At 49.2% G+C, this 17,809-nt stretch overlaps 5 protein-coding genes across 5 annotated transcripts; 1 reads left to right on the forward strand and 4 right to left on the reverse strand.

Annotated features, from left to right (window-relative positions):
* Positions 1–5,790: 5,790 nt before the first annotated feature.
* Positions 5,791–6,488, reverse strand: BO82DRAFT_31902 (uncharacterized protein). The gene has a single exon (XM_025632662.1). The coding sequence runs from the start codon at positions 6,423–6,425 to the stop codon at positions 5,961–5,963; it is 465 nt and encodes a 154-aa protein (XP_025494277.1). The 5' UTR covers positions 6,426–6,488; the 3' UTR covers positions 5,791–5,960.
* Positions 6,489–8,629: 2,141 nt separating this feature from the next.
* BO82DRAFT_278182 (short coiled-coil protein) lies at positions 8,630–9,260 on the forward strand (the record flags this gene model as incomplete). The annotated part of the gene is made up of 2 exons (XM_025631218.1): positions 8,630–8,949; positions 9,074–9,260. 2 exons carry the CDS (start codon positions 8,630–8,632, stop codon positions 9,258–9,260), a joined length of 507 nt encoding a protein of 168 aa, XP_025494278.1.
* A 3,411-nt stretch (positions 9,261–12,671) lies between these two features.
* BO82DRAFT_31967 (uncharacterized protein) lies at positions 12,672–13,732 on the reverse strand. The gene is made up of 2 exons (XM_025632685.1): positions 13,608–13,732; positions 12,672–13,555 (listed from the first exon to the last, which is right to left on the reverse strand). Exon 2 carries the CDS (start codon positions 13,298–13,300, stop codon positions 12,767–12,769), a length of 534 nt encoding a protein of 177 aa, XP_025494279.1. The 5' UTR covers positions 13,301–13,555; positions 13,608–13,732; the 3' UTR covers positions 12,672–12,766.
* On the reverse strand, positions 13,451–14,477 carry artA (14-3-3 adaptor artA; the record flags this gene model as incomplete). Its single annotated transcript, XM_025636872.1, has 5 exons — positions 13,451–13,555; positions 13,608–13,678; positions 13,735–13,976; positions 14,042–14,348; positions 14,417–14,477. The coding sequence occupies 5 exons, from the start codon at positions 14,475–14,477 to the stop codon at positions 13,451–13,453; spliced, it is 786 nt and encodes a 261-aa protein (XP_025494280.1).
* On the reverse strand, positions 14,302–15,413 carry BO82DRAFT_32026 (uncharacterized protein). Its single transcript, XM_025632702.1, has 2 exons — positions 14,417–15,413; positions 14,302–14,348 (listed from the first exon to the last, which is right to left on the reverse strand). The coding sequence occupies exon 1, from the start codon at positions 15,156–15,158 to the stop codon at positions 14,619–14,621; it is 540 nt and encodes a 179-aa protein (XP_025494281.1). The 5' UTR covers positions 15,159–15,413; the 3' UTR covers positions 14,302–14,348; positions 14,417–14,618.
* Positions 15,414–17,809: the final 2,396 nt, after the last annotated feature.

Here is a 17,809-nt window from a genome sequence, read left to right on the forward strand (position 1 = left end):
GATGCTATAGATGGATAATGGCTGATGAATATCTATAGATATTGTGATAGTGATATCCTTTTCCCCTGAGGGACGGATTTACTTGCGAAATATCAAATTTCATATCTTCATAACTTTAATATTAATGTACTTGTAGAGCATGGAAATACACATGAATAGTTCTGAGCCTTCCTTCAAGGTCTTCTCGAATATGGTTGGGAGGTATAACTCCGAACCTCCGAATGTTTACCATACTCCTACGTAGCTATATTGATTAGACCAAGGATCTCCCAATATAAAGAGTGCAGTGCCATGGATTTTATATACCCTTGTAACAACTGCCTGTGTGGTTGAGCTACGAATCAGGAACTCAAAAAATGGGTTACTTCTCAAATTCCTTTCTTTCTTGCTGGTTCTCCATCTTGCGGTTTGGGCTGAAAGCCACCATGCAGGTTTTCGGAAGGGAGGAGGGGAGGGAATCGGATTGGATTTGTTGTTAGTCCGAGTGGATATGTGAAAAGTGGTTTAGTTTTAGTTTTGATTTTTTTTTCTCATATTGAATCCCCGATATCTGGCAAATCAAAGTTCGAGAAAGGAGAAATACTGGGTTCGGAACTGGGGACCATCTTTTGACACCGTGATTGATTGATTGATAGATTTGATTAAATGAGGGGTGGTGCCTGAGCTTGACTTTTTTTTTTTCGTTGTTTTCCTTGTTGCTGCCGCTGCTGCTGCTGCTGCCAAGTGGGCTAGTTAGTTGGTTTGGAGATGCGCTTTGGATTCATTGACATTGACAGGAACGATAGATGGACGGGCAAGTAGACAGTGAGACCGGTGAACGGGTTATGAACTGGGAAATGCTGCATATCTGCCAGGGAAAATTACCCCCCAAGCTCCAGATGGGTGGGTGCTACTGCTGGGCGGTGGTTGGTACCTGGCTAGTATCGTAGTAGTATCTATCACCAACTTCTTGACTAGTTTACCTGATTTTTGCTTGGTGAGTTGGTATGTGCTTACTGTACCTGAGAACCAGTAACCAACCTAAGACACGGTCAGGGCGTGGTAGCCTACCAGGCAATAACAATAGCCAAGAAGTGTATACGTACCACGACCTGACTCCATCTAGCATGCTAATGGTAGAGCAGGGGGGTGGGTGGAAATTCAGAATAAAGGAGGGGAGCAGCCGAGGTGGTGGATGGTGGATAGTGGATAGCTTGATGGGAGGGGGGTTCCAATCACTAGGTGATGGATACGGAGGGACGATTGATCCTTTTCTTCCACAGCCCAGTAGTATTGATTGCCCCTCCTTCTGAACCGACTGCGATGACTGACAGTCTTTGATACATGATGACAGTGGCTCCAAAATTGTCCTTTTTTCTCCGCCTCGTGTGCCGTGTGAAAATCAAAATGAGGAAGCGGCAACAGTTATGCGCCGATCAGGATTATTGATAGGAGGAGTCCATCCAATATCAAGTGACATTTGATCATGAATTGCTGAGACCGTCAGCACCAAAAGATGGCCTATCTTAGTCATCGTCAAGGTTGAGCGAAAGAAAAGAAAGGCTTGCTCGCACTTGGCGGTAATAGCGGAGAATCGCAGTTCAGCCACTACCCGATCGCAGATCGGCGGTTCTGTTCTTTATCGTCACTCGCCCAGGGAGTGTAGGAAACGAGGGCAGCATCGTGGACAGGCACTTTAGCTCGCTTGTCATCACGGTCAGCGCGACCAGGGGGGGGGTGGGGGAAGGATGGGATGTGGTTGTGAGGTTCGTTCGCTGTCGGGTGATTTCATCGCTGTTTCAACTGGTGATGGGACATGTGTATCCCGGTACTCGCCTGGTACTTACCATTTGACCTGAAGTACTGTATGATATGCTGTTCTGGAACTACCTAAGCTATCTTGTCTTGACTGTTCCTGAATCATAGCGAAAGGATTCGGTGGATAGGGTGTATCAAATGCCTCATGCTGAAGTAAGGCAAGCAGCCACTCTCCTGCACTGCATTCGGTTTCTTGCGAAGGAACAGGTGCACCGTGGACAATCCATCATTTTCACCATCAACATCATCATCAGTGACAGCATCATCATCATCATCATCATCATCGGAGAAGGATGGAATGGACTGGTGGAGCAAGAAGCAGTCACGCGGTCAGTCAGTTGTGTGTACCCTTACTTAGTACATCACGGGAACGCTGGTATGGTATGGTAAACTCGACCGGAAGACCCCCTCTGGGATCCTTCCCTTCCTTTTCGCTCATCTCGGGATTTCCTCGCTTGTCTCGGTTTCATGTATTCCTTTAGGTAAACGAGGCTGAACAATATCGAGAATGGCAATCAATCGACTTGGTGATCTTTCTTCACAATTTGAGACAGCAGCAGGTAGCAGCATAGAAGCAGCAGCAAGCGAAGGAATTCGGATTCCATGCCTGCCGATCGTCAAATAAGCATTGTGTCTCTCCTTTGGGTCCTTAAAAGATTCAGAGACAAAGAGCGACAGTAAGACAGCCCCATCGACATTCCCCATCGCCTGATGTCGAGAAGTGGAGAAAGTAGAAGAGATGGCACGGTACTGTATGTATGTACTTCCAGTTATACGTACTACATGACTTGACTTACTACAGCCATTGCTCTTCACTGTCAAGTCACATACCGAACCAAGTTAATCCACTATGCTATCCACTATACGCACACGCGCGCAGAGCATCGGACGACAGGTATAGTGTGGCTAAGTAGCAGTTCATTAGAGATGATAGGGCATTGATTGTAAGCGCAGTTATCAGTCCCATGATCTTTTTATGGCTCTTTGGCTCTCTCATAGTCATATTATCGCTTCCCTCAGGGGAGAGAGAGTGCTCCATAGTTAAGAGTACGATGTGTGTGAGAGAAAGAGAGAAAGAGAGCGCGCGCGCAACTGCATGCAATGATGCGGGGGTAAAGGAACATCTGCCACTGGCTGGCGGCGGGTTGCTGGTCTGCTGTGTTCAATTTCAACCTCATTGATTGACCCGGGTTTACTACTACTAGTAGTAGTACTGCCAATTGCCCTTAACGAGGATCAAACCGCCAAGATCTCCTAGTCATCGGTTCCTTGGACTTTTCCTGACTTCTGTAATTTGGAATCCCTGTGAGCTTTCTCTCGTGTTAGTTATCGTTGTTATTCCTCTGCGGGACTCCAGTCCGACCAGGAGTCAAGGTCGAGCTCGTGTCGTGAGAGCAGAAAACCGAATAGACAAGACTATTGTATCGAACCAAAAAAAAAGACGCGTTGCTGTTCCTTCGAAAAGAGTGGACGGTGTGTATATCTAGTGTACTGTACCAGAAGACCAACCAAAGAGAATTCACCAACCCCGTGGAATAATAACAACATTTAATGAGAAAAAAAAGTCAAAAAGAAAAATTAAAAAAAAAGGGTGCACTAAAGTAGCCGCCGGGGAACGTTCCGGGCGTCGTTGGGGCTCATGTATGTCTGTATGTGCAACTAAACCAGTTAACTTGCTGCAGCGCCTTGCTGCAAATTTGCCACGATAGTACTAGCGGTCGAAAGGGCTGAGAGATGCGATCTGCTACATAGTACTCTGTAGGTGCTGAAGGATTTAAGTATCGATAGATTATAATCATAAAACCAATTTCCCCTCCTCCTAAACGCCCCTCCCTCCCCTCCCGAGTCCCTACTAATATGACTCCGCCCAGTGATGTTGATCGGTTTCAGTCCTCCACCAGATAAATGGATAGGAAGGCTACTGATTATGTATGAGTTAGGTACGGAGTAGATGGAATGGAGTCGGTCGGAGATATTTGACAGCCTCAACTAAAGTAAATCCTTTGTTTCTGGGATTCCCCCCTCTCCTCCCTCGCGTACTTTGGCCCAGTTCTTCCTGAATTGGAGCCAGTAGGAATGAAAAGAAAGAAAAACAAAAGTACCATCAGGCCCAACCGAAAGAACTGTTCGATTTGTGATTTAGAAAGGGCGGAAAAAAAGGTCGTGACAAGAGACAGGTCCAATAAGAAGACTTCCCATGACGTGCTCACCCGTCATCACCGGGCGGCGATACTTTTCATTCATTCTGGGTTTCTCCCGAGCATTGAACCACGGTGGCCGACGGTCAGCGCCGCAAGGGCCAAAAAGGGAACCAAGTGAGAAGTTGTTTGGAAAAAGACAGGCGCGCAACCGAAGGGAGTTTGTTCAGTGTTGAATTTTTCTCTTGAGACGTTTCCCATGGTCGGGCGTGGATTGCTATCAATGTTAGAATCCCACTAATATGGGTCACGTACTGTGCAACCACTGAGAAAGGCTCTTTCCTCCAGTCTACTGTATCTACCCATGTGCACAGCACAGACAAGGAAAATCGACTTCGTGATGACCGTTGTTGGCATCCTTGTTTCAAACAACATCCACCCTATGAATCCAGAGCAGCAGTCGATGCGCTGTATCTTCCTATCTATCGATCCTATCTACTGCATATGTACTAACTCGCTATCTTACCCCATACTTCTCAGGGGGATCACAATTCACAACTAATTAGGGGACCAATTTCGTCACTTGAGCAACTCTGTGATTCGATCCCCCCCGAAGAGACACATGTTCCCGGGTGGTTCTTGGATCGGCGGCTTGCAAATCCTTGCCCAATTTTCAACGCTGCCTCCTCACTCGTTGGCTGTTCCCGGCCATGATCCGTCAGAAGATGTCGAACCCGCGGGAATGGATCGTCCTGCCCCAGCCGTTGATGCTGCTGGTGGAGTTTTAGCTAGAGGGAGTAAACTCCGCCGCCAATCGATCACTGGCAGTCTGGGATTTTCTCGCACATCAAGGGTGTGTGTCTTTTCGCTCTGTGTGGATAGTATCGTGTACTGTGTAGATTACATAGGGTGTATGTAGTATTGTATTGAGTACTCCGTGCTAATCTGAGACTTGACCATCTGGTGGAATCGCGGTTTTCGACCCAACTGGACACCCTACTAGGAAGACAATGGATTGTTGCACCGTCAAAGGGCGCAGTTTGGTTGCCATCGCTAGCTCCATCGTCGTCAAAGCAGAAATAGTAACAGCTTCGTTGCTGAAATCAGTCACGGACTGATTGATATTGCTGGGTGATTGCCCACCCATCTACCCTTCTACCTACACCCAGTATCCCGGCGGAGGGGCCATAAGGCATGGGACTAGGGTAGTTTTTAGGTCCTAAGTATGGCCCTGAGGATCCCCATGTTTACCAGGTTGTGTCTCGCTGGGGACCAAACCAAGAAGCCACAATCTGATGGGCTCGATCGACATTGCATGACCTCCCCTGAAGGACTTCAGAAACGAAAAAGACGTTTTGGACTAGGACCGACTGACAACCGTTGACTACAAACAACTGTTGCCCCATACTTAGGGGGGAATTAGCCACCTACGGTAGGCTGGCTCTGCCCTGCGTGGCTTAATGATCCGCCGCCGCCTCGGCAGTCGACAGGGGGAGGCGCGCGCGAGCGCGCCTGCTCTTACTCGCTGGGCATTGGGGGGGGGAGGGGAGAAAGGATACCCGTTTAGTAGATGTAGCATGGAGGATTGCTATGACCCTGACTACTCAGTAATTACTGTAGAAATGATGGTTGTGGTTCGTGGGTTTTGTTTTTGTGTCGTCAATCAAGCCGATTGTGATCAGTGAACCCGTGGCGAAGGAACAACTGGAGCCAAAGGGGGCGGCGGCTGTCCGTGAACTGGCACGACGACAAAGGAGAAAAAAATGTCACGCTTCGACATCATTTATCGCCATCGATCATCATCCGCCATATCAAACCCATCCTCATGGTGCCCGTTCTCCGCCTTTCTCGGCACCGGCACACACAGACGACAGTTTTGAGTGTGGTGTGGCACTGAGAAAAGGTGTGGGAAGCGGTGGGAAACAGATGAGGATCATCGCCATTCCTCCGATGGACCACAACTTTCTTCTCGTTGGGCGGGTTGGCTTTTTTTTTGCCCCCCTTTAGGGGGATTTGGGTTCGCTGCTAAGGAGAAAGAGTCGTCGAACCAAGGGGCTTGAAATCCTGGGCCTGAAAGTCACTAACCGAACTAGAGGCACCGGACGAACCCCTAAAGAGCCGTGGAAAACCTGTAAGTAGTGGTTCCCCCTCCCCTCTTCCGCCCGCCCACCAACCACAGGAAGGCAGGCCGAACGGAGCTCCTTCACCGAAACATTCAACAGTCAGTGCTCTGCTGCTCTGCTGCTTGCTGTTGCTGCTGCTGCTGCTGCTGCTGCTGTGTTGTTGGGAGGAGGGGGGGAAATGGGACAAAATCAAGAAAAAAGAAAGAAAGAAAAAGAAACGACTGAAGTTCACATCATAGTCATCATCATCTTGAATGATTAGCGCGTAGGAAGATTTTCTTTCCTTGTCGATAGGGTACCTTACTTGACCAAACTGCCGGTTCAGCTGCTTGCTCTGTATAATATTGTATATTATTTCCCTTTTCATTTTTTGGAGGATGTTTATCTAATATTTTCCTTCTCTTTTGGTCATATCTCAATCTCTTTTCTGAATATTCCGGTACCCAGGAATACGGCGAATATCATTCCAGTGGCGGCCACGAGTCTTCCCACCTTTAGTGCGCTGGCACTAGCCCCGAAAATGGACAAGTAGCATCCACCGGGGTACCACTCCGTACTCTGTTTGTACCTCCTATACCGAATTTGGCACTGTTTTCTGCCCAAAAGTACACCAAATATGTACTAGATGGATTATGTGACTTACTCACTTGCTCCATCGCATACGTAGGTAGTGTGGTCTCTACTGGGCTGTGTCCGTCCTCAGTACTGTACTTTCTCTATCTTCAGCTTCTCTATTTCCCTTTCTTGTTGTTTCTGTTTTTTTTTTTTTTTTTTTTTTTCAGGGCGTTTTTCGCCTCTTTATTTATAAATCAGATCCGAGGTTAACTATATGGTACACTACACATAGTTTGATGACGAGGAAATAGTATGCGCTCTAGGGAAAGTGAGTAAGCGGCTTTGGTCATCGGAAGTATTCCTCTTGAGTAAAAGTGGACAAGTATAGTATCCCGCGTGTAGTTGGTAGGTCATCGCAGGATTATCTCCTCTCACATCCTTTCCTCTCCCTCCCCTCCCCCTCTCCCTCCTCCTTCTTTCCTTTCCCAATTGGTACAAATCTGGTAATATTAGTCTCCATCTGGTTTATTACCGAGTCATTAACCGGCTTTTTTTTTCTTTCTGGTATCATTCATTACTGTACTTCCCTTACTAACTTAACTTGATTCTGGTGACTACGGCCGAATGAAATTATATGAGTAAAAGTATCTGTCCCTGGGTCAATTGATTATCACTTACCATTCTCTCCCATTACTACCGCCATTATTATTTCCCACTCACCTCGACACCCGCGCTCTGCCCGCCAAACATCCACTGGAACCATCATTATTATTGCGACGAACTCTTCCTACAGCGACTCTCGCAGCAGCTTCGTCCAGTGTCCCCAATTTTTTTAAGACTATTACTCCTCTTGCTCCTCCTCCTCCACTATTACTACCAACCAACACAGAGACAGAGAGCTCTTATTGTTCTCTCTCTCTCCCCTTCCCTTTTCTCTTTCTTCTCTTCCCTCTCTCTCTCTCTCTCTCCCTCTCTCCTCTCTTCTTCTTTTCTCCTCTTTCCCCCCTCTTCCTTTTCCCCTCGCACATCCATCCATTCTTCCTCCCTCCCCTTTTCGAGCGAACGGAATTGCGACGGTGACAAAACTTCTGTTCCTTAACGGCTTCAACCACACTACCACAAACCCGCTTCGACCACCAATTCTACCTCTCCACCCATTTCCACTGACCACTTTTAACACCCCCCCCCCCCTCCCCGGTCCAAGATTTTAGTCCGCCCGTTTTCGGACTGCCCAACGAACTTTCTCCCACTCAAGTTCGACGACCGCGAATAAATCTAATTCCCTAATTCAAATAGACCCTTCGCCCGAAAAAGGAACATTGGCGATAGCAATTATTCTCCAGGGACACATAACCTGCGTTGTTGAATTGCTTGCTATTGTTGATTCTTCTTCTACTTTTTCTATTACTACCACCGACCTACCCAGCAACTGTACCGGCTATCTTTCTAAGTTCGCTTAACCGATACGTCTGTCCTTTCGGTCCTCCCTTTTTTGACCCTCACTATTTTGGGAGGCCCTCCCCTTTTTCCACCACCCCCCTGCGCTTCAATTCTCCTGGTACAAATCAGCCAGAGTCTATACGATTCCAGTTAGGGTTTTATTCTAATCGATTCCCTGAACTCGCCGCCCTGCTCAGACGTGGTGAACCCGGATCTCGTTACAGCTGATTGTCTGCTTTCGTTGTCCTGGATTGCTTTTTCCGGCTAAATCCTCGTCTGCCGGCCTGGGAAACACCCCCCGTTTGCTTCAACGACAGCTACCTCCAGCGAAACGCAGATCTTTCAAATCTGAGGTCATCGCTAGAGGTAGTCACGGCCTACTGTGAGAATAGAAGGAATTCGATTGTTGACCATATCCTGTTGTGGGATTTCTACCGAACCTTGAACGACCGGGAAACCTGGAAACCCGCCACAGCGACCGCCCGAGAGTTGCTCTGATTGCATTGCTCAAGCCACCCTCAACCACCGGAATCCTTAAATCCAACCACCGGCGCCACCGCCAGCACAGCACAAACCATGGCGTCGACGTCAGACATGCACGGTTCCTCGCCTGTCCCAACCCTGCCACATCCCCACGACAACGGTCGCTCGCATATGTCCTCACTCTCCTCATCCTCATCCATCTCTGACGTCGAAACCGAACGAAGAGGACGATCCGAACGCCCTCGCATGGCCAGTCGAAAACCGAGTGCGTCCATCCTTGTACCACGAGATCACCCCGAAATCGAGATTGAAGAAGAAGAATTCCCCCCCGACGACGCGCGCGCCATGAGTCCCCGCCGAAATTCCGCAGATCTGGAGCGACTGGGCAAGGAGGCCAGGCAAACATTACAGGAGTGAGTTTTGGGCACCATCCATCAATATATCCGTCACATAGCATGGGCGCGACTACGACCACGCAGAAAGGGTGGGAAAAGAAAACAAGGAAGAAGCTAATGGAATCTCGCAATCTACGAACAGACAAGCCAGAGCCCTTCAATCCTCACTTCAAGCGCTAGCAGAACGCATCGAAGCCGTGAAATCCGATCATGATAAGCTGGAGAGCGAAAACAAGTTCCTTCAGGATTATATTGGTGGATTGACCCGAAACATGACCAAGACGGAAATGGGACGGACGAGCACCAAAGTCAGAAAGGCGCAGAAATAACCACAAGATCCCTGTTATCGACCCTGGCTGTTTAGGACGGGTAACGGTCGGGGCCTGGTTGCTGCCACGAGACGGATGGCGAGCGCTCGTTCAAAGCCACGAAACTTCACACCTGCCATGCGATGACCCCCTTTTTCTCCTTATTTCTCGCCATCACCGCCGATGAATTCTTGGTTTCCGTTCAGCCACATTCCCGACCGGTCCCTGCGTGCCTGGCATAGTCGAGAATGGTGGCTGTTGGCCCAAGCGCGCCCTCCGCAATCCGCCAGTCGATCAACTTTCACGAGCAGGCCGGCTCTTTGAACTCGGGATCTGGAATGACATCTGCGGCTTTGTCAGGTGGAACCTCGTGCTACCCAGGGCGGTCGCCATATTCGACCGAAGGCTCGCGAAACAGACGTCCTTGGATCACCCGTTTTTACGAAATCGATATGACTTTGGGGGTGGCGATCACGATGACAATCTCACGACTTCGGCCGACCTAATCTGCCGTGCCACCCAGCATGTCGTCGACCCACACGTCAATTCGCATTGCGCACGTTCCGAAGAACGATTGTGACATCATTGCATATCTTTTTATCTGTTTCTATGGGAGCTTTTCCGTCGATCGACACCTATAATCTTGGCAACCATGCCAGCGCGTGATCCGTGATGGTAGCACATTTGGTTATGCTGCCTGTCAGAGCCGATGATAGCCAACCCCCGGATCTATTTACCTTCTACTGTTCATACTTTTTTCTTTTCTTTTTCTTTGTCTTTTTCTTTTCTTTTTCCATGCCTTCGTCTTATTCCTCTTCTTTTCCTACTTGTCTTATCATACCGGAGGCCTTGTGTATTGGCATAGCACGCGTGGCGTTGGGACTTTGACTGGGATTGATAATTAGACTTGCTTGTTTTTGTTTTTTTCCATCATTTCATCTCTTTTTCAAACACGGAACCGCACTGGGCGCATTTGTTCTCATGGTCTGCAAAAAGGCGGGAAAGCATTTTCACGGAGCAGCCAATATCTTCATGTGGTTTTGCATCAACATCATCAAGATCCACCAACCAACACTATTCTCGCCAAGTCACAAATCACCATCCATCGTGGGTCCACGTCATCCGACCTAACACCATTCTCCTCCGCCTCCTCCACACTTATCTCGAACAGCCTTGCCACCGCTCTCAACGCCTTTCCCCCTTTATACTCGTGTACATTGGAATCGTCCCGGTCTGACGATTCGGAAATTGCGGCTTTTCTTTTTGTTTGATTGTTCTCATTTGGCACTGAAGACATTTGCTTACCATACCCAGAAGCGAGCGGTTGTTGATACATTTGAAATGAAAAAGAAATTTGATACATGGGTGTTTCGCGTAGCTGTAGTATCTGTCCGATGTGGGGGTTGCGCATCGAGCTGAAAACACATACCAGATTGTCATTGTCTCAGAAGGCGTGGGTTAGTACATACCTTACGGCGATAAGTTTTGCTATAGAACGGAAGTTGCTATAGGGATGAAACATCAACACGAGACCTCCCGTCGTCACTTTCTGTAGGTGTCTTCATCAACCCCACCCCCGGTGGCATCACTCTGCATAAATCGATGACCCCACGTACATACAGTACATATATTAAGGACATGCTGTATCTGCGGAGTCACATCTTTTTAGTTCCCTGTGCGCTGTGCCCTTATCCTTTGCCCCCGTGGTTTGTTTCTCCCCGACAGCCGATTAACCGACTGGGAGAGAATGAGTATGAGTAACAATTGACTGCCCGTGCGCTTTCCTATTGTCGAAACCGTAACCGATGGATCGGGAGGTTCTCACTTTGGTCTTTGACTAGCTAGAGGGTTGGAAGGAAAACGTCATTCGATCAGCAATTTGACGTTGACGTATTGTACACCTTCCTCTCGATCCAACTACAGTACTGTACATAATAATACCAATCGGTGCAGCGCAACGCGTGCGAGTCGACTGTACGTATGACAGCAGCAGCAACAGTACCCGACACCCAAACACATCATCTACGTTTCCAAAGATGCTACCCTCCGCCCTTACAATGTATTATGATAGTTAAAGTAGTTAGTTTACTTCATACAGCAGAGTATAACTTACATGCTCATCACACCACACACCGAGTCCCAAACCCAACTATCATCAATGTTCAGCCTGCGTACTACAGATTTAGAGTTAGTAGTGCTATAGCCAGAGAAATCGTCCAAGGAAAAATAACTGCGTGAAATTAAAAATCCCCAGACCAAAAAAAAAAAAAATAAAGAAGAATTATATTAAGATCTTCCCGTAAATCTGCAAGCCGCGTACGTCATTCATAACCCTCCCATCTGCGTTTTGTTGGTTGACTTGCCGCTCGCCGCCCGTTGCGTTTAGGGGGGCGGGGGGGAGGGGTGGAAGGAACCGGGGCTGGGGTTGAGGTTGAGGGCTGGGGGTGGAAGGTTGAAGGCTGAGGCTGAAGCGCCCGGGGGAAAGGGGGGGCTGTGTGTGTGTACACTAACTTACAGTACAGTACCTCGTGCCTTAGCTGTTCGGGGGTTATTTTCCCTTTGCTCGGATTATCATTGGAGGTGGCGATTCGTTATTCTTCTCTAGTAATAAACATGCTGAAAATCTTAAGAGTTTGAGAAAGGCCCCCCTTTGCCACAGATGATTAAACAAGAAAAGTAAATGCTGGAAGAAAAGAGAATATGATGTAGGAGAAGCGGGGGGAGAGTTTTGGATGGGCAGGGGTATGAGTGGACTGGTGTGCATTATACAGTCTTCATGGATAGTGCGAGAAACAGGAACTTGTCAATCATATCCCGCTGCGCTTGTGATGCTCGGTACAGTGTACTCTGTGCTTCATAACTACACAAAGCAATCCTACTCATACAAGTACTGTACAAGGTTGGCAGGGAAGGCTGAGAGAGGATTTACCGGTAGATAGAATTCTTGGAGCTCTACTCTGTATCCTTGAGGGGGTTATGTGGCGAATGACACACGGGTTTTGTGTCTAATTGAATAAGACGACTAGATAAGTGAGACCGCGTGCAGAGGACCCAGCCAAATGTGTGTGGTTAATACGATCTGTTCCTATACAATCTCAGATAGTGGCACATCATGTACTGTACATGCATTCCAAGATGAGCAATTGTCATGTCAGTACTTTATCTACAAAACTGGTCTCTGTCCCTCTGTTATTGAGCTAAGCAAGAAGAAAGAGAACTCGAATCGATCTACCCTACCCCTCCTCAATGGTACGTGTCGGTCACAGGGGGACCAGCCACATCAGTTGTTTCAATCAGAAGATGCAGAAGTTCGTTTCACCAAGGATGGGTGCATGTGATGGGAGTCTGAGAATTACATAGCAGAGTGTTGTGCTGGGGTGTCCTTCCCACCTCTTTTTAGAACAACTGGGGTTTAATTGCACCTCCCTTTCCAATCGCAGACCCATCGTGCCCTGCCTGTGTATCTCTGCCCAGATCCTTGTCCAGATTAGCGCATATGTGGTATGTTTACACCTCTGCTTATTTCTCTATCTGCCACCCGTGTTCCTGACTATAGCATCCCCCACCCGGAAGTCACGAATTGCAAGCTTGTTTCTTGAAGCCTGTCGGCTGGAAATGAAATCTAATATAACGCAGCTAAGGCGCACGATCAAACGCCATACGGGAGACAAATGTAACCAACCATGGCAAGCGCCATGATTGCGAAGGTATTCCGAGGTCAATGCCCACGCGAGAGGGTCGTTCTTGACAATTGTGTTTGTTGTTGTATGAGGGTGGGTAGGTAACAAGAGAGAGGTATTCTTTCCAGGGGGAATTGCGGCAATAGGCAAGGAAGTAGAAAAAAAAGATAAAGAAATCAACGAGAAAATGTAAAGGAAAAAAATAGAACAGGAATCGAAGATCCACAGGTGAACCCGGAGGGGAAACATGGGCAATGTGGTGGGTGGCAGAGCATAGCAAGGATCGCATGAACGGAAAGCGGAAAGCAAAGGCACAGAACACCCCATAGCGCAGACCAGCTTTTTGACTTCTGCCCTTTGCCAGTGACAGTTCAAGACCATGCAAAGTCATCGGACATAATGACAAGCGTGCAGCGCCGATCCCCTCTTCTAATCTTGCCCCCGCAGCCCTTGCGCACCCGTAACCCACGCCGTATTTTGTCCGAGTTCATCTGCAAACCCGGACGCGAGTCCATCGTTATCTCTACTAATTTACTCGGCAGCGGGCTTCTCCTCGGCAGGAGCAGCCTCCTCCTTATCGGCAGGAGCGCTGGACTCGGGAGCAGCCGTCTCGGCCTCCGACGAGGTCCAGAGCGTCTAGATGTGCATTAGTACGGACATGTCAATCCGGATGTAGCCGTATACGTACCAGGTTGTCTCTGAGAAGCTGCATGATCAGGGTGGAGTCCTTGTAGCTCTCCTCACTCAAGGTGTCAAGCTCTGCCGGGATTTGTCAGTCTTTGCCATGCTCGCACGAGACCTTTAGATAAACATACCGGCAATAGCATCATCGAAGGCAAGCTTGGCCAGGTGGCAGGCCTGGTCAGGGGAGTTGAGGATCTCGTAGTAGAAGACGGAGAAGTTCAGGGCGAGACCGAGACGAATGGGGTGAGTAGGAGCCAAGTCGGTTTGAGCGACCTCAGTAGCGCTCTTGTAGGCCTCGAGGGAGGCATCGGCAGCGCCCTTGCGGCGGTCGCCAATGGCGAACTCAGCAAGGTAACGGTGGTAGTCACCCTTCCTGTGAAGATCACCCGTCCAGGTCAGTAATGCAGCCTTCAAACGGTATTTAAGAGACAGACGCACATCTTGTGGTAGAAGACCTTGGACTCGCCGCTCTGGGCAGAGGGGATCAAGTGCTTGTCGAGAACCTCAAGGATGTCATCGCAAATCTTGGCGAGCTCGGTCTCGATCTTCTGGCGGTACTCCTTGATAAGGGTAACCTGGGGACCGTTGCCCTTGGACTCCTCTTTTTGCTCGATGGAAGTGACGATTCTCCAGGACGCACGACGGGCACCGATGACGTTCTTGTAAGCGACGGAGAGGAGATTGCGCTCCTCGACGGTGAGCTCTACATCAGTGGAGGCAACCTCCTTCATGTTCTCGACCATCTCTGCGAGAAAAAGGTGAGCATGAGGGTATTCGTGCGAGCACGGGGTGGATCGTTCAGGGATGACGTACCTTCGTAGCGCTCAGCCTGCTCGGCGAGCTTGGCCAGGTAAACAGCATCTTCGCGGGCCATTGTGAAAGTGGATTATCTGTGTGAAACAGAAGGTGAATATGTTAGTCAGATAATAAACAGTCCCCTGGCGGAAAGTCGATGTGATGACAAAAATGGTATTGATGGAGGGAATAAGGATGATGGGGGGATGCGCCACAGCGATCAACGGAAGACGATAGATAATGTCTCCGAAGCGAGGGGCAGCCAGTCACAGGGCAAAAGTGAGGCTGTGAAGTCAAGTGGTGCAAGGAACACGAAAAGCGATAACCGCCCTCCCCTCCCCTCCTTTTCCCGGCTTCCTGGAACCGTTCCCCGTGATAGGGAATAGATTGCCCCGTCGCAACAAGCACGTAAAATGGTCGGGAGTGAGGAATATGGAGGTGGAATCAAGCAAGTATGATCATTCCTCGGATCCTGTCCGCTGTACTCTTCGCCCCCGACCACGCACCCACATCCATCCAACCACCAGCAGGACGTACGGCGACGATTCCAGAGGCTTGTTGACGATTGAGGGAGGGTATGTTTGTTCTGCCAGGCCTCCGTTCGGCTAGCCGGTGACAAAAGTGCTGTGTCGCGTTCCAGTGTAGTTGAGACGGAGGGGAGAGCGACGACTGCATGTAGTTCCAGCCATTTCACGCGCGAGCTGACTAGGGTCTCATTTCCAGTGTTCCAGAACCTTTCAATACCACAAGTCTGGATCATTTGCGATCGTGAACGCCGCCGGAAACGACGGAGCGGCTGGATCACCCGGGATGAAGAGGGGGAGTTTGAGAGGGGGGGAGGGGGTTTTGGTGGTAGGACTGGAAAAGATGACGGCAGTGGAACAGAGAGAGAACCAACTCACCTGGACGGAAGATGAAGAGGGATTGTAGGTGCTCTGTTGTCTGCAAAGTCAGTGGGTGTTGTTGTAGAGTGAGATAGGCGCGAGTGAAGGATTATAGAGCAGGGGGGTTTTTTTATTCCTTGCTGTACTGCTCGTTTGGGATGTTTTTCTGTTTCGAAATTTGAGGATTGGGGGAGGGGGAGAGGCCAAGTTGGATCACTAAGCGGGCAGGGGGGAAATGGTAGGTTTGGGTGATGAGGGAGGGGAAATTAGGGAGAAATCAAGAGAATTGACTGCTGACTGACCGGATTGGAGAGGAGACGAAGAAGTGAGATAGGTTGGAAGTAGTTAGTCAGAAGAGGAGAGTGAGAAAGAGAGAGAGAGACAGGTTTAGAGTGGTGGTAGTGGTAGTAGTAGTAGTAAGTTGGAGGAAGTAAGATGGGAGAGGTTTAGTAGTAGTTTGTTGGCGGGTGTTGGCTTAGTGTCGGGGGGAGGGGAGGGGAATGAGAAGGGAAGAAGAGAGGAAGAGAGGGAGGGTGAAGGGAAGGGGGGGGGTCTGTTTGGTCCAGGTGGGAAATAGGCAATTAATGGCGGCCGGAAGGAGAGTGACAGAGGAGGGGGGAGGGGAACGAAGGCGTAAGAGGAGCCAGACTGAACAGACACCGACAGATAGACAGACAGACAGACAGACAGACAAAAGAAAGTCCAGTCACTCGCTCAGTCACGCACTCATTTACTCAATTACTCACCTCTATTGCTCCTCCTACCCTCCCTTTCTCATTCTGTGGCCAGGAAATCTCTCCCCCCCCCTCCCCAAGCCTAGACAAGTATTCCCGTACATCGCATCATTATTGTCATCATCGTCATGATCCTCAGCCTCTTCAGCCTAACTGGTAACTTAACTCAAGGAACTCATGCACGCCTCTTACTCCTTTTTACATCCGTACATCCGTACCTAAAAGACGAACAATTCAGCCACTCTATTCCCCCCCTACAGTTGCGACAATGGATATCGCACGGTTAGGCTAGAGTCTAGATAGGAGGTGGATGATGGTGTATCCATTTTCAACCCCCTTCCCCTCATTAACTTATTACCCAGACAAAAAAAAAATCCAAAATGGAGAAATACACCGCAATATTACCGCTATGAGTTCTGCGGGCCGGGATATTATTGCTGTCAATACAGTACTACTGCCAATAATAAGATCTTCTCCCCTTCTGGTGGATTTCTAGAATTGATTTGCTGGGGATTGCGCAGGGTTTGGGAGAGTAGGCCAGCGTAAAAGCAGAATAGAGACGGACAGAAGCAGACAGAAGCTCTCTGTTGCTAGTCGGTTGGCGCCTACGTAGTGCATGCACATCAAGCCCAATGCACTGGGTGAAGGTGCATACAGCAGGATGGTATCATGACGCTCATTGAACAGAGGTCCAGACTGGGACAGAATCAAGAAGAATCCTCGAAATTCTCCCAGACTACTTACTCCGTTCAGAGCATCTCCCAATCTTCTGCACAAAATCGCATGGGATACGATACGTCTCTCCTGAGTTCTGAATCCTTAATGGCGTGGGTGATTGCCTGCCTGCCAATCTGGCTGGTTTAGGTCGGTCGCTTGAGTGGTTCGGTGGGCCTCTCATCGTCATCCCTATTTCACTTCCGCCAATTGTCCAGCCCACTCTTTCACCTCCCCAGTCAAGGCCATCACGAAGGGGGCCGACGATACACATAACAGTTCATGAAGCGGGTACCAAAAAAAAAAAAGAAAACAATAGGGGGGGAAAGGGTGAAGATGGAGGAGCAGCCATGTAGCAGAGCAGCAATCTGTGACCGATGTGTTGGAAATATTGATTGATCTGGGCTCAAGGGGGTCTGCGTTTCTCTTTTTCTGGAACCTCGGGGAATAATAGTACTGATGGACCCGACTATTGGAGGGAAGCTATCCCATCTTTCATCCTATTAATATCCCTCAGGGATCGCTGGCAGTGGCAGGTCGGCGGCTCCTTGTCAAGCTTATCATCACTGTTGGCCCGTTGCCTGTTGACAGGGACTCAATTGTACCACATGATTGGTATTTAGGCCAGGAGTCCGTGTAGACGTGAATCTGTAGATTTGGCGTGGAGATACCATAAAGGGGGAGGTGGGCAAGGAGGAGATGGCGACAATCTTCATTCAACATTCTCAGCCACAACCAACACCACCACAACAACAGCAGCACAGTCATGACGCGGGACCCGTTAGAGCTTGCAGGCGGCAGCTCACCTGACCACCAGCAACACAAGTTACTCGGGCCCGACCTGACGATGGCTGAGTCACCTGCTCTGGGTTGAACCCGCCGGCGGCATCGGACCATCTCCTCATCCGGGGCCGACGCATCACATGATCGGCCAGTGCGGTGCCAACCACTTCCCATTCAATGTCGTCATTGGTCTTGACAGCCGTGGGAAGTTAGGTAATCCAGTACGAAAGTACCACCAGCCCAAAGTACTACAAGTACCTGAGCAGAGCTCGCCTCACGCTGCATCGTCCCATGTA

This window comes from Aspergillus uvarum (genome assembly GCF_003184745.1).
Source record: "Aspergillus uvarum CBS 121591 unplaced genomic scaffold BO82scaffold_13, whole genome shotgun sequence".
Classification (NCBI taxonomy): Eukaryota; Fungi; Ascomycota; class Eurotiomycetes; order Eurotiales; family Aspergillaceae; genus Aspergillus; species Aspergillus uvarum.